The 15,798-nt window shown below is 36.7% G+C and overlaps 1 protein-coding gene across 2 annotated transcripts in view; it reads right to left on the reverse strand.

The window, feature by feature from the left end:
• PLCB1 (phospholipase C beta 1) overlaps nt 1-15,798 on the reverse strand; it is an 805,117-nt gene that overhangs the window by 280,939 nt on the left and 508,380 nt on the right. For both annotated transcript variants that reach the window (XM_060186536.1, XM_060186537.1), the window contains exons 5-7: nt 6,697-6,776; nt 5,081-5,134; nt 3,386-3,461 (exon numbers count right to left, since the gene is read on the reverse strand). In XM_060186536.1, coding sequence (XP_060042519.1) covers nt 3,386-3,461; nt 5,081-5,134; nt 6,697-6,776 — 210 coding nt within the window. The remainder of the gene's footprint in view (nt 1-3,385; nt 3,462-5,080; nt 5,135-6,696; nt 6,777-15,798) is intronic.

Below are 15,798 nucleotides of genomic sequence, written 5' to 3' on the forward strand. Positions count from 1 at the left end.
ATTATTTCTAACAATGTGCACAATGATAATGTTTTTTTAAAAAAATCTCAACAGGATATCCACTGTGTTTCTGGTAATGTATCTATTTACAGAACACAATTAAGTCTAGTTTGACTGACTGTTGGCTATGAAATGAGGCTATTAAATATGCATTCCTATATACCATTCCTGTAACTTGTTTCCCCCTGTGGAGTGTTTAAAACACTGCATGTCAGTATAGCCACTATCTTTTTTGCTAATTAGTGGACATTTTCTTGAGTCACTGTTCTATAGATATGAAACTACAAGGATTTAAAATGCAGATCACTTCTTACATCAACTTTTATAATCTAGCTCTCAAAGTCTCTTTGGTTTCTAGATATTTTTACAGCATTTCAATTCTATAAATAATCCAAATAAAGTATTCTTTATTCTGAATAATGATCTTTCAAAACTTTACGAAAGAGGTTGATCACACACATTTTTAAAATTCCTATTTGTTTTCATAAAATTGTCATAACATTTAATTTACTGAAGATAAATGTTTTTTTTTTCAATTTAAACATCTCTCCTGTTCTTTGAATCTCATTGTCCTTTAAAAATGTCTCCAGTTGACACTGGCCTGAAAGTGTGAGCCTATAATAGACATAGTGAATTGTAAAAACTCAATTTATATTTATTGACTGAACTTCCAGAATCCAATTGTTTAGAAAATTGCAATTTACTGAGATGTGATTGATGGATTTGGTTTTCCTTTCAGCTTCATTTTTTTATTCCTTCTCTCTCACAGCTAGATTTATAATAACAGGTAAAAAAGACTAATCATTGCATTTCAAAAGATATTATTCAGTAAAGGAAAAATCAGGTGCAGCTGCAGAGGAAAATTTATTTGCATGACATTGTAAGTTTATCTCTCATGCTTCGTTTTTATTTATTTCTATTTCTTTCTTGAGGGATTAGTGGTTTACAGTCTACAGTAAAATACTATTTGTACATGTGTAACATTTCTCAGTTTTCCACATAACAGTTCAACCCCCACTAGGTCCTGGAACATAAATTGGCAGAGGATATAATACATAGTCCTTGTCATATTTGAATCATAAATTTAAGGGTAGTTTCTTCATTTCATTCAGTGCAAACTGAATATTGACAGTGTGGTTCAAAGTTTCCAGAGTGTATTATTTTCAGGAAAGTGCTTACTTATTGCTTGGGTTTTAAATAATTTGTAATAGAAAGGAGAACTCTGCATATAGCATGAGAAAGAGGTTTTACGTAGCACATTCAGTTCTTCCTAAAACAATGACAATAAGTCATAGAGCCCTATAAAGGAATTGAAATGGAAACAGTTGCTTTCTTTCAGCTGGTTAATGTATTTTGAGTTCCTTGAATGTATCAGGCATAAACAAAAGCATGTTACATACTTGTGCTCATATCTCTGATTATCTGACAAACCAAGAGATCTCCAAACTGTCTCATATGAACTACTCTCAGTAAAGTTTTTGTGAATTGCTCTAGACAACATGTTTTGATACTTATGTATAAGTGAACCATACTAATGAACTTCTAAATCTTAAAACTTGAAATTTTAAAAGAATGAGAAATATGAAAGTAATATTTCAAATATCTTCCTCTTATAGTAATCTTTATCTAATATCTCAAGGAATATCAAGAAAGAATCTATGATTTAATGAGGTATTTAAATTCTTAACAATGTTCATATTTTATACTAGATGCTTCATTTTATTTATAAAGAATAATGATTTTATAACCAAAATAAAAAAAGAGCTTGCCAAACTCAACAACAAAAAAACAAATAACCCAATCCAAAAATGGGGGGAGGACATGGACAGAATATTCACCACAAAAGAGATCCAAAAGGTCGAGAAACACATGAAAAAATGCTCCAAGTCTTTGATTGTTGAGAAATGCAAATAAAGACAACAATGAGATACCACTTCACTCCTGTGAGAATGTCATACATCAGAAAAGGTAACAGCAGCAAATGCTGGAGAGGTTGTGGGGGTCAAAGGAACCCACCTGCACTGCTGGTGGGAATATAAATGGGTCAACCTCTGTGAAGAACAGTCTGGAGAACTGTCAGAAGGCTAAAAATGGCTATGATCCTGCACTTCCTCTCCTGGGGATATATCCTAAGGAACCCAACACACCCATCCAAAAAGATCTGTGTACACATATGTTCTTAGCAGCACAATTTGTATTTGCCAAAACCTGGAAGCAACCCAGGAGTCCAACAACAGATGAGTGGCTGAGTAAGTTGTAGTATATATACACAATGGAATACTACTCAGCTATAAAAAAAAAATGGTGACTTCACCATTTTCAGCCGATCTTGGATGGACCTTGAAAGATTCATGTTAAGTGAAATAAGTCAGAAACAGAAGGATGAATATGGGATGACCTCACTCTCAGGCAGAATTTGAAAAACAAGATCAGAAGAGCAAACACAAGTAGAACCTGAACTGGAATTGGCATATTACACCAAAATAAAAGACTCTGAGGTGGGTGGCGGGAAGAATACAGGTCCAAGAAGAATAACAGAGGACCTAGTGGGGGTTGTATTGTTATATGAAAAGCTGAGAAATGTTACGCAGATACAAACTATTGTATTTGCTGTTGAATATAAAATATTAATTCCCCAACAAAGAAATTAAAAAACTAAAGTTGATAAATAACCCCAAAAAAGAATAATGATTTTTTCCAGATTAAAATATTTGAAGTATGAGATTAAAAGAAAATATAGGTATAGTGATGTTACATAGTATAAATATTAGAAATATGTCTTATGGTTTTCTTAGTTTAAAAAAAGAAGAAAAAAATTTCCTTTTTTCTTTTTTGCCTCCAGGGTTATTGCTGGGGCTCAGTGCCTGCACTACGAATCCACTGTTCCTGCAGGCTATTTTTTCCCTTTTGTTGCCCTTGTTCATACTTGCTGTTATTATTATTGTTGTTATTGCTGTACTTGTTGTTGGATAGGACAGAGAAATTGAAAGAGGAGGGGAAAACAGAGAGGAGGAGAGAAAGACACCTGTAGACCTGCTTCACTGCTTGTGAGGCAACCCCCCTGCAGGTGGGGAGCTGGGGGCTCAAACAGGGGGATCCTTATGCCAGTCCTTGCACTTTGTGCCACGTGCACTTAACCCACTGTGCTACTGCCCGACCCCCTTTTTTTCTTTTTATTTCATCTATATGAGAAGACAGAGATCAGTTCTACCTATTTCAGTAATCACCTCACAATGTACACACATCAAACCACTATATGTTGTAAAATGTCAACTATTAGTAAAACTGGTAAAGAAGAAATTATGTTTGTGTAATAATGGGGAAAGATAATTTGACATGAGTAGTCAGGGGTGGCTAGTGTTAATTTGAAAGGCAACCTGCTTACCCTTGAAGATGGAAGACTACAAGCCTCTAAAGCAGTTTCCACTCGCTTCCGGTCTGCTGAAAATAAGCGGTATATGCTGTGAAGAGAAAGCACAACACAAGAGATATACTAAAAACATATATCTATGTAGCACAACACTTACAGTCAACACAAGATGAAAACATTCTATTTGATTAAATCTCTTTATCACTCATCTTTAGCGAATTACAAGATACCCACAGCTCAATGCATCTCTAGATGTGTCCTGGAAATGTCTATGTGTATTTCTTAAATCAAAGGGTCTAGCAGAAAAATCTGTATTTTTAAGACAATGCTATTTTAAAATCTGACTGAAAGACACTGAACTAAATAATCTCTAATCCTAAGCACTAAAATAAACAAACAGATAAGTCCTTGAAAACTCTATTTCCTTGTTGCTACCCACTGCTCTGCAAGTTGATGTGATTATTAACATGTAACATTTTATGAACACAAGTCCACTGTTGACTAATAAGTCAAGGGTTAAAGATTTTTGACTGAATGTGGCCCACAGATGTACTTTACTTGGTCAGTAATAACGAGGAATCTAGAAGCTAGGAGTAACAAGGTTTAATGAGGGATTGGACTTAGGTTTGAGCCCCAGAACCACAGAGGAGCGCCAGGGCCAGGGGAATTTTTGTAAATAGTGGAGCAATACTGTGGTGTCTCTCTCTGTCTCTTCTCTACCTGAAATTAAAAGGAAAAAACAAAAGATTCCAACAGAAGTAGTGGAATCTTACATGTATGAGGCCCCAGGAACAAGAGGGGGGGGGATATTAAATACTAAACAATTTAATATAACAATTTGAATTTGTTGGTTCAATTTAAACAGAAAAATCTAGACCTAGGGAGATAGCTGTCTCCTCATTCTTCTTCCTCTCTCTCTCTCTTTATAAATAAATAAACAAATCCTGAAATAGAAATGAAGGTATTATTCAGGGTCTATCAGTTCCATAGGAAAGATTATATAGTTGATTTGGCTTCTGATAACATTTCATTTTGTCAAAACATTAGTCTAGAGTCATCTTGGTAGAAAGTGGCACTGTAGCTCCCAGATTCTCATTTCCAGAGTAGATACGAATCTTAGATAATTTTTCATGTTTAGTAGCAAGGTTCCCCTCACTCCCTCCATCTCTTTCTTGCTTTGGTGATTCTTCAAAATGATGCCACAGTAAAGAAAGAACCCAATAATACTTTTTTTTCCCCCTACAAGGGTTATCCCTATGGCTTAGTGCCTAAAAAAAAAAAAATCCACTGATCCCAGTGGCCATTTTTCTTTCTTTCTTTCTTTCTTTTTTTAATTTAAGAGTACAGAGAAATTAAAAAAGGGAGGGGAGAGATAGAAAGGGAGAGAGAAAGACGCCTGCAGTACTGCTCCATAGCTTGTGATGCTTCCCACCCTTGCATGTGGGAACTGGGGGCTTAAACCAAAGTCCTTGAACATGTCTGCTCAACTGGGTGCACCACTGTCTAGTTCCCTCCTCCCCACCAGGAATCCTACTAAGGAAACCAGCTGCACTGGCATGACCATGGAGGGTGAAGGAGAAAGGGTTACTGCTCATTTCCACACTCCCACTCAGGTCAGTGGAGAGTGAGAGAGACAAAACAGAGTGATGGCGTGAATTCAAATCTTTGAGAAAAAGAAAATGAATAATGGGAAATGCTCACACGGCTTACTTTTTGAGAGGAATGCGCCCTTCGGGAGTGACTTGCAGTTTAAGTTTAGTATAACTGTTGGAAAAGTAGAAAAACAAGTGTTTAATTTTTTAAACCTTTTTATTGAAGAATAAAATACACAGAAAATGACTTATACAGAGTACTGTTTGCTTAGTTTCATAAACTGTCCAAGTTCCTACAATTGGCAGCCAGATTTAAAAAATAAAACAAAACAAAAGTAAAACAGAACATTGTCACTGCAGTAGCCCCCAGAAGTTCCTTTCCTGCCACTTCGCAGAGCCTATTTTCCAAAAGGGAACTATTATGCTGACTATAAACAACATAATTTTTTTTGCCTGTTTTTGCACTTTATATGAATGAACTCATGTTCTTTTGTGTCTGGTTTCTTTCACTCAATATTATGTTTTGAGAACCATCCATATTTTTGTTTATAGTTGAAGTTCATCTATTCTCATTGCTGAATAGTACCCCATTATGTGAATAAAACAATCTTCAACTGCTTCTGGATATGTGAATAGAGACATGGAGCAACAGAACTTTCCAACACTACTGAGGGGTTTATAAAATGAGACTAGCACTTTTGGAAACTTAATGCTTTCTGCTCCAGAAATTATGTATTCTAGGCACACATGCAACATAAATGCTTACAACAAGTTAATCAAAAGCATGCTCTAGAATTCTAGTTCATTGGAGCTATTCACAAGAATGGACATTTGCAATAGTTGGTCATTTGCCAGTATAAATGCTTTGCTAGCTCTATATCAGGCAAAACTTGTTTTGGCAGGGTCAATGTAGAGCACAGAATTTGAAGTATGCATGACATTTTTAGTTCCCATATCTGCACCTTGGGCATATGCACAAGCTGAAGTCTGGGTTTGGTGCCTCTTGTAAATTATTTATCTTGCAAATAATCTTATTTATCTGTGCATCCTCTTCCACTAATACTGCGTGGAATAACAGCAATTCTAGAAATGTCTGTTAAACCAAGGATGGTAGCATCAAAGAGGATAAATAGGAAGAATAAAAGAAGATATATTTCTTGGTCAAATAATTTTTACCAAGGCTGCTGTAATTCTGGAGTGGCTGAGCAATGTTTTGCTCCTTTGTCCTCTACATTCTTTGTACCCCCTCTTTTATCATCAATAATCACTGTGGTTGTCTATAAGGGCAGGTAGAGGGACACTTTATAGAGAAGTTACTATAGCATCTATCAAAGATGTAAGACTTCCGATAAACAAGTAACATATTGTTCATTCTTTCATCATACTAATAATTGATATAACACAGGCCACTGTAGGAGCTGATTCTCCAAAATTAATAAATTTTTGTTTCCAGAATTAGGAAATGTCTCCTTATTCTGTGTCAAAGGCGCTGACATTCCAGGTTGCTCAGCCCAGGCATAACATGGATGTGCAGCTTAGAGAAAAGAGAGATCTTTCTCAGAAGTCTTCCAGTTTTAAATAGAAGTGGTATCACTTCCCTGACAAATCTCAAAGGGAAAAATTATGTTTATCAATGTGAGACGTCAGTGCTACATAAACAAAAGGCTTACAAAGGAGAAAGGAAACTGACTCAGAAGAAGCGACACCCTTAGCAATAAAATTAGAGCTACTTACGCTTTTTCCAGAAATGCATCTCTGGACATGTTTTGGGCCAACAGGTTTGTAGCCAGACCAAAAACCTCATTTGTCCATTCCTAAGGAAAAAAAAAAAGTAAATCATACTTTCATTAGCTTCTAGTTGCCATTAAGTCATTAGACACATGTTACTATCCAGGCTACTAGGAAGACATATATGTTCAATTTGTATGAACAGGTCCTTCCTTCTTTTAGGTAAAAATGGCATAATTAAATTCAAACCCCTGAATGGTTGCTCCCTTCCAGTGGAAGTGTTCTTTACACATAAATATTTTCCCTCCTCCTCCTCCCCCTTTTAAAAATTTCTTTATTGGGAGTTTAATGGTTTACAGTCAACAGCAAAACACAATAGTCTGTACATGCATAACATTTCCCAGTTTTCCACATAAAAATATAACCCCCACTAGGTCCTCCTCTGCCATCATGTTCTAGGACCTGAACACCCCCCTCCAAAGTCTTTTACTTTGGTGCAATACACCAACTCCTTCTCCTTCTCCTTCCTCTTCTCCTTCCCCTTCTCTTTTCCCTGCCCTTTGCCCTCCTCCTTCCCCTTCTTCTCCCCCTTCCCCTTCTCCTTCTTATGCCAACTGATTAGGGAACTGGTATGTTGCTTTTCACTAACTAACTGCTTTGCATTATTTTCTTCTTCTTCTTTTTGCATTATTCTCTTTGTAAATAATCACAAATACAAAAGCTGGATAAAAGTTTATAGCCAGAGAGTGTTCATGAAATAGTATGTGTGCTTTACCATGTGTGTGGCCCACAGTTGAAACTTAGCAGAAGTAGTATAAAAGGGAGCTCAGGTGTCACAGGTCTTTCCTTCTATCTAAATGAAATAGCAGCTGGGGAGGGTGACATCATGAATGAGCCAATACCTGAGCCCCATAAAACTAAAACAAAACAAGCAGTTTAAAATACAGTCAAATATATCTTACACACACACACACACACACACACACACACACACACACACACACACACACACACACCCACCATATCCTTATTATTCAAGTCAAAGCAGTGGCAACAGGACTATTTGTTAATTTTTGCAGAGTTCGTTTAGAAATAAGTTTCACTGCATTTCAAAAAAAATAGTCATATAAATAGTCATATAAAAACAGTCATATAAATTCTTAGAATACATTTGCCTCATAGCATTTTGAAATACTCAACAGTTTTGACCCAAGTTAAATCAAAGACTGAGAGGCAAGAATACTGAAAAAGGGAACTTTAGAAATAACTCAACTCGGGAGTCGGGCCTTAGCACAGTGGGTTAATCACACAAAGCACAAAGAGCAAGGACTAACTAGCATAAGGATCCTGATCCGAGGCCTGGGCTCCCCACCTGCAGGGGCGTAGCTTCACAGGCGTTGAAGCAGGTCTGCAGGTGTCTTTCTCTCTCTCCCCCTCTTTGTCTTCCTCTCCTCTCTCTACTTCTATCTATCCTATCCAACAATGACGACATCAGTAACAACAACAATAGTAAGTACAACAATGAAAAACAAGGGCAACAAAAGGGAATAAATAAAGAAAGAAATATTTAAAAAAAAGAAATAACTCAATTCTAGGTCAGTTAATGGTCGCAGGCTGTGACACATTTAGCTAAAACAAAATGTGCCTTATTTTAATTTTCATAATAATTATAAGGGATTTAGAAGGATGTCCAAGTTTATAATGAGAAAATTATGGGAAGTAAACAGGCCTGGTGAGAGAAGAAGACAGCAGGGTGAAATTCCAACGAGTGGTAAATTTGGCTTCATCCAGCTCTGTGGATGAACAGTGGTGAGCCTCTGTCTGTTTCTCTTGGTTATTAAGGATAGCTGGAACATATGGTATTCTCCAGTTCCTTTCTACTCCCTTCAAGGACAGGTAAGGGCGTTCTAGCAGTTAGGAGCCAGCAACATACAACTAGAGATGTTGTTTTGGCAGCTGGCAGTAAAATATGGGTAGAAACACCAAAAGACTACAACAGAGCATAGCTGTAGCCTGCTATAGTAGAGTCAAACATTTCAGGACTTTGGGGGTACAGATCTGACACTGGCAGATAAAAAAGGGGATGTGCTACCCAATCCTTTGAAAAACTGGACCACATAAACTCTAGAGCAACTTTAAAAATTATTTTTATTTTTGTTTATTAGATAGAGACAGCCAGAAATTGAGAGGGGTGAGGAAGATAGAGAGTGTGAAAGAGAGAGATACTTGTAGCCCTGCTTCACCATTTGGAAATCTTTCCCCCTCCAAATAGGGATGGTGGGGATATAGGGGAGGGGCTCCAACCTGGGTCCGTGCACATTGTATGGAACATGTGCATTCAACCAGGTGTGCCACCACACATCCCTTAGAGCAACTTTTTCAACTTTTATCTATCTACAAATAGTTGAGAATTTTGGTGAGATGCAAATGGTGTGGAGAGGTCAAAGGAACTATTTCTGGTGGTTCTGGGTGGTGGCACAACTGGTTAAATGCACATAGCATGATGTGCAAGGACCTGGGTTGAGCTTCCTGCTCCCTACCTGCAGCAGGGAAGATGATTCATGAGCAGTGAAACAGGTCTGCAGGTGGTCTTTCTCTCTCCCTCTCTCCCTCCCCCCCCACTTCCCTCCAAATGTCTCTGTCCTATTGAATGTAATTTAAAAAAAATAAAAAATGGCTTCTGGGAGTGGTGGATTTGTAGTGCTAGCACCAAGGCCAAAAAAAGAAAAAAAATTCTTATAAGCTTCCAAATGCCGTTTACTTAGGGCCATGGTATGAGTAGCTGGGTTATAAAATGGATATGCCTCATCTACCAGACACTTGCTAGACATGTAGGGCTTTAAAGTCCACATAGATTTTCTAAGAATCTGCATGCTCTTTCTCGAAACTCATATCTTTCTACATTTCAAAGGGACACCACTCTGTATAGAAAGGTGCTCCTGACCTTAATTATGGAGCAACAAACCTTTCCCTATTCATTTCTCAAGCAAATAAAGATATTATTTTGGTGACTTGATTTAAAATAATCAAAAAAGCCCTTCCAGTTGTACTAAGAACATAATGGTTAAAGCAATAAAACAAAGCAGTTTAAAGTAGCTTCTGTTCATGACGACACTGTGACATGTGCTTTTCTGTGGCTAGACAAATCCTACTGGGAAGTGTTCTCATAAATCCAGAGCTGGGCCCTAGTTAGTTGGACATTAGAAAGCTAGTGTCTTACTTATTCTGGAAGATATATTTTTCAACTCTGAGATGCTAAGTTCTGATGATTGTCACTAAGCTCCCATCTACGCTTCTACTTAAACCCTGAGGCTTCTTAAGTGACATTTTCTGCCTTATGATTTAAAAGGGGGACCACAGAGACAATTATTAGAGCAAATACATATAAAGGTCAATGTTCATAAAGTTTCATCTGGATTTTAAATGTGACTTGTTATATTTTACATCTGTGATTCCCTTTCCCTTTCCCACAGGTTTCTGTATAGTTAATGAGAAGTCTTGACAACATTCAAAATATCAAGTTTTCCTAATATGTCATCTCTAATGTACTTTTTATTTATAAAAGTATTTAAATTATATCATTCTTAGCACAGGATTTAAGTTTTTCCTCAGTTCTACTAATAATAGTTATGTTGTTAATATTGTTAAAAAGAAATTGTAATATTATTCATATGAATATGTTTCAGTTACATTATTACCTGTAATATTTCTGTCTTAGAAAATATAGAGTACAGAAAACAGGGAATGATAAAATAAACATATTGAGATACTCAAACTCGAATCAGAATAATGGAAAACAGAAACATATGCAAGAACACTGTTTCTTCCAGAAGATTGTCTAAGTTTCTTTTCTTTCTTTCTTTCTTTCTTTCTTTCTTTCTTTCTTTCTTTCTTTCTTTCTTTCTTTCTTTCTTTCTTTCTTTCTTTCTTTCTCCGGAATAAAGTAGGGAAAGAGACAGAGATATACCTGCAGCTTGGCTTTATCACAAAGATTTTCCCCTGCAGGTGGGGACCTTGGGGCCCAGGTCCTTGTGCATTGTAACAGGTGTGCTCAACCAGGTGCCCCACCACCTGCCCCCCTCAGAAGACTGTCTATATACTGCTTGAGTCATAAGTTAGACAAAAAAATGAGAATTGTAAATCGCTAATGGGGGAGGACTGGGCTCACTTGAATAGCGTGCTGCTTTGCCGTGTGCACACCCAGGTTCAAGCCCAGCTCTCAACACACTGAAGGAATCTTTGGTGGTGCTGTGGTCTCTTTTACATTCAGCCTATCTTCCTCTCTGTATTTCTTAAAAAATGCTAATGGAAGAAGTTTCTCTCCCATTCTAGAAATTTCTCCCTCCAAACTAGGTATAGTTAGTTGCTGCACAATGAGTATTTATTTCAAAGGCAATGGTGACTCATATAATAACTGAATTTCTCTCAATTTATATTGGTTAATTAAATTGTATTTTATGTTTTCTACATTTCAAAATTTTAGACTTGTGTTTTATAATCTGACATCAGCACTCCTATTTTATTTTTCCTCTACTATATAGCATGATAGAAGGGTTTTTACTTCATAACTCACATCATCATCTTCACAAGACAGTGGCAAAGATTTCAGACTCTAGGATAAACAACTTCCAAGGTTCATATCTCAGATTTAACTATAAAGAGCTGTATAACCTTATTCTATGAATGACTCAGTGCTTCAACGTTCTCAATTGTCTAATGTAGTGATGATAACAGATTTTCAGAGGGTGGTTGGGGGGTGACAAAGGAGCTAATGACTTACAAAATGCTTAGACCAATGTCAATCCCACAGTAAATGCAAAGTCAGTGTTTTCTGTCAAATATATTGATGTGAATTTATTTTTTATCTTGTATTACATGCATTTATTACCTCAAAAGCATTCCAGAGAAAACTTTCAGAAAAGATGGTGTCTAAGAGTACTCTAATTGAAGCTTAAAAACCTGCTGGCTGAACTTCAAACTTTAATCTTTGTTAGCTCTGACAATATAAGTTTTATAAATGCTTTAATACTTTGGATCCTCATTTGTTAAACAAAACTAATAAGAGTACCTACTTCCTAGAGTACTTAGTGAGAATTACTACATTATTGGTTGCAAAGAACTTAACTCATTATGGAATAAACAGTCAATATCTATGGGGAATTTATTATGAACAAATTATGAATAAATTTAGAATTTATTAACCACCACATATATATGTATAGATATAAGTATATGCATATGTAACACCTTAAATACTTAAGACATTTTAATACACATCAGTCCTGTGATGTGCTTCTCCCTGAGACCCATTCTTTTCCTTCTCCTCTTGAGAAAACTCTACTTATGAAAAGTGAATATCAATACCATAACTATTTTCAGAAGGCACTTTAAAGAAAATTATGTAGATAGGGGTTTAGCAAATTAAGAACTGAGGGTTAAATTTAGCTTGTTTCCTGTTTTGTAAATCAAGTTTTATTGGAATGCTGCCATGCTCATTAATTCCTGTTCTTTTCTATGGCTGTTCTTTTATTAGAGTGACCGAGTTCTGCAGCTACACAGACTCCAAAAGGTCAAGATATTTACTATGTGGTCCTTTACAGAACTAGATTATGGCTCCTAGTAAAACTACTGCATGCTTAAAATATCACATGAATCATATCAAACTTTATGTATTTTCTGGCTCATAAGTACCTACAGTCAAGATTCTATTGTTAACAAATGTACTTTTTCTGCATGTAGTCTAGTTAATTAATTTATCATCACCATCAATTTTCCAAGAGTTATCACTGGGGTGCAGTGCTTGCAGAACTCCGTTGCTCCTGGAGGCCATTATTTCTTTCCTCTAGAAACAAAAATAGAGGACACATACCACAGCATTGCACACCCATAAGATCTCCTCTCTGCAGTCACTCACATGTGATTGTTCAAGACTTGAACCTGGGTCCTACCATATGGCAATGTGTACATTCTACCTACTGAGCCACCTATCATTCTCTTAACTATTACATGATCTCACTGTGAGAATGCATAATTTATTAAACATCTTTTATAGGACCTTTACGTGGTTTTTTTCTTTTAAAAATGTTTGCACAAATCTACTTGTCTTAAGATACAAAGTTATGATGAATTCTTAAAATCTTTGCATCTTCATCAGTACCAGTCACTGCTTCTCGCTCAACAATGTAGCAAAAGCATTTTATATTGTCTTAGAATAGTGCTGGGGATTGGATCCATGACCTCATGCAAGAAGGCATGCACTTTATCTGCTGAGCCACCAGCTTGGTCCCTTTATTTACCTGTTTACCCCACTGTCTTTTAGAGTACTTATGCTCATTATCTTTAAAATAGATAGTTTTTGTTTGATTATTTGAGGTTTGGTTTGAATACAGTCCAATAGTATTGGTACTATTTATAGAAACAAAGTGTTTCATGGTAAAGTGCGCAAGAACCCAGGATCAAGACCACAGTCTCTACCTGTGTGTGTGTGTGTGTGGGGGGGAGCTTAAGGAGTGGAGAAGCATGTCTGCAGGTGTATCTCTGTCTCACCCCTCTTAACCTCCCCCTTCCCTCTTTATTTCTGGATGTATCTACCCAATAAATAAATAAAGATAGTAAAAAATAAAAATAAAGAAAAATAAGTGCCCCACAATGGTTGTATTTTGTAAATGGCACATGTGACATTGTGACAGGTAAGGTACCCAAGTTGTAGCTATCACATAGTATCCAACAGCTGAACCCACAGAGAAAAAGCAGTGTGTTACATCTTCTCTTAAAAATATGTATTCATAGATTGGAAAGGAAGAAGTCAAGCTCTCATTATTTGCAGGTGGTATGACAGTATACATAGAAAAACCTAAAGAATCCAGCAGAAAGCTACTGGAAGTTTTAGGCAATATAGCAAGGTATCAGGCTACAAAATCAATGTACAGAAACTAGTGACAATTCTTTATGCAAACACCAAATCTGAAGAAAAGGATATCCAGAAATCACTCCCATTCACTGTTGCAGCAAAATCAATAAAATACCTAGGAGTAAAACTGACCAAAGAATTGAAAGACTTATATACTGAAAACTATGAGTTACTATTCAAGGAAATAGAAAATGATACCAATAAATGGAAAGACAACCCATGCTCATGGAATGAAAGAATTAATATCATCAAAATGAATATTCCCCTCAGAGCCATATACAAATTTAATGGGATACCCATCAAAGTTCCAGTAACCTTCTTTAAGAGAATAGAACAAAAACTACAATCATTTATCTGAAACCAGAAAACACCTAGAATCACTAAAACAATCTTGAGGAAAAGAAACAGAAATGGAGGCATCACACTCCCAGATCTCAAACTATATTATAAGGCCATCACCATCAAAACAGCCTGGTACTGGAACAAAAATAGGCACACAGACCAGTGGAACAGAATTGAAAGCCCAGAACTAAACCCCCACACCTATGAACATCTAATCTCTGATAAGGAGGCCCAAAGTATTAAATGGAGGAAGGAGGCTCTCTTCAAAAAATGGTGCTGGGAAAACATGCAGAAGAATGAAAGTGAACGAACCACTTTGTCTCACTAGAAACAAAAATCAACTCCAAATGGATCAAGGACCTGGAATTTAGACCAGAAACTATCAAATATTTAGAGGAAACATTGATGGAACACTTTCCCACCTTAACCTCAAGGACATCATTGATGATACAAACCCAGTTGCAAGGAAGACTAAAGCAGGAACAAACCAATGGGACTACATCATATTGAAAAGCTTCTGCATAGCCAAAGAAGCTATCGCACAAAGAGACCCCTCACAGAATGGGAGAAGTTCTTCACAAGCCATACATTAGAAAAGAGACTAATAACCAAAATATACAAAGAGCTCACCAAACTCAGCAACAAAAAAGCAAATGACCCCATCCCAAAATGGGCAGAGGATATGAACAGAATATTCACTACAGAAGAGATCCAAAAGGCTAACAAACGCATGAAAATTGCTCCAGGTCACTGATTGTCAGAGAAATGCAAATTAAGACAACATTGAGATATCACCTCACTCCTGTGAGAATGGCATACATCAAAAAAGACAGCAGCAACAAATACCAGAGAGGCTGTGGGAATAAAGGTACCCTTCTGCACTGCTGGTGGGAATGTAAATTGGTCCAACCTCTGTGGAAAGCAGTCTGGAGAACACTAACAAGGCTAGACATGGACCTTCCATATGACCAAGTAATTCCTCTCCTGGGGATATACTCCAAGGACTCCATAACAATCAACCAAAAAGATATGTGTACACCTATGTTCATAGTGGTACAATTCGTAATAGCTAAAACCTGGAAGCAACCCAGGTGCCTAACAACAGATGAGTGGCTGAGAAAGCTGTGGTATATATACATAATAGAATACTATGCAGCTATTAAGAACAATGAACCCACCTTCTCTGACCCATCTTGGATGGAGCTAGAAGGAATTATGTTAAGTGAGCTAAGTCAAAAAAAAAAAAAAAAGATGAATATGGGATGATCCCATTCATAAAAAAAGTTGAGAAAAAAAGAACAGAAAGGGAAATTCAAAGCAGAATTTGACTGTGTGGAGTAGGACACAAAAGCAAAAATCTCTGAGTTGAGGGTGAGGGGGAATTCAGCTTCACTTGGGGGGGGGGATAGGACACAGTCTTTTTGTGGTGGGAATAGTGTTTACGTACACTCCTATTAACTTGTAGTCATATAAATCACTATTTAATTAATATGAGAGGGGAAAATTGATTGAATGTCTCCAACTCTTTAATGCACAGACCATAGGCTGAGTATTTTAAATGCTGACTCTAAAAAGCTAAGATCAGGGAGAACAGAAGCAACTGGTGGCATTACTCTATAAGACACATTTATATACAAATAATGTCAAAGAAAATAAATTATGGTGATGTTGTGTATGATACAGCAAATCCCAACAAAGGGATTTTCAAAGATAACTCAATTGCCAAATAATGTGATTACAGCAATAACTATTATCTTCTTAACCCCTAAGACAGCAGGAACCTCCCACTTGCTCTATAGAGCCTAGATTTCCCTATTCCTGGAATCTCTAGGGTGGGGCTCACTTTCTTGCATTCT

This window comes from Erinaceus europaeus, chromosome 1, assembly GCF_950295315.1.
Source record: "Erinaceus europaeus chromosome 1, mEriEur2.1, whole genome shotgun sequence".
In the NCBI taxonomy this organism is placed as follows: domain Eukaryota; kingdom Metazoa; phylum Chordata; class Mammalia; order Eulipotyphla; family Erinaceidae; genus Erinaceus; species Erinaceus europaeus.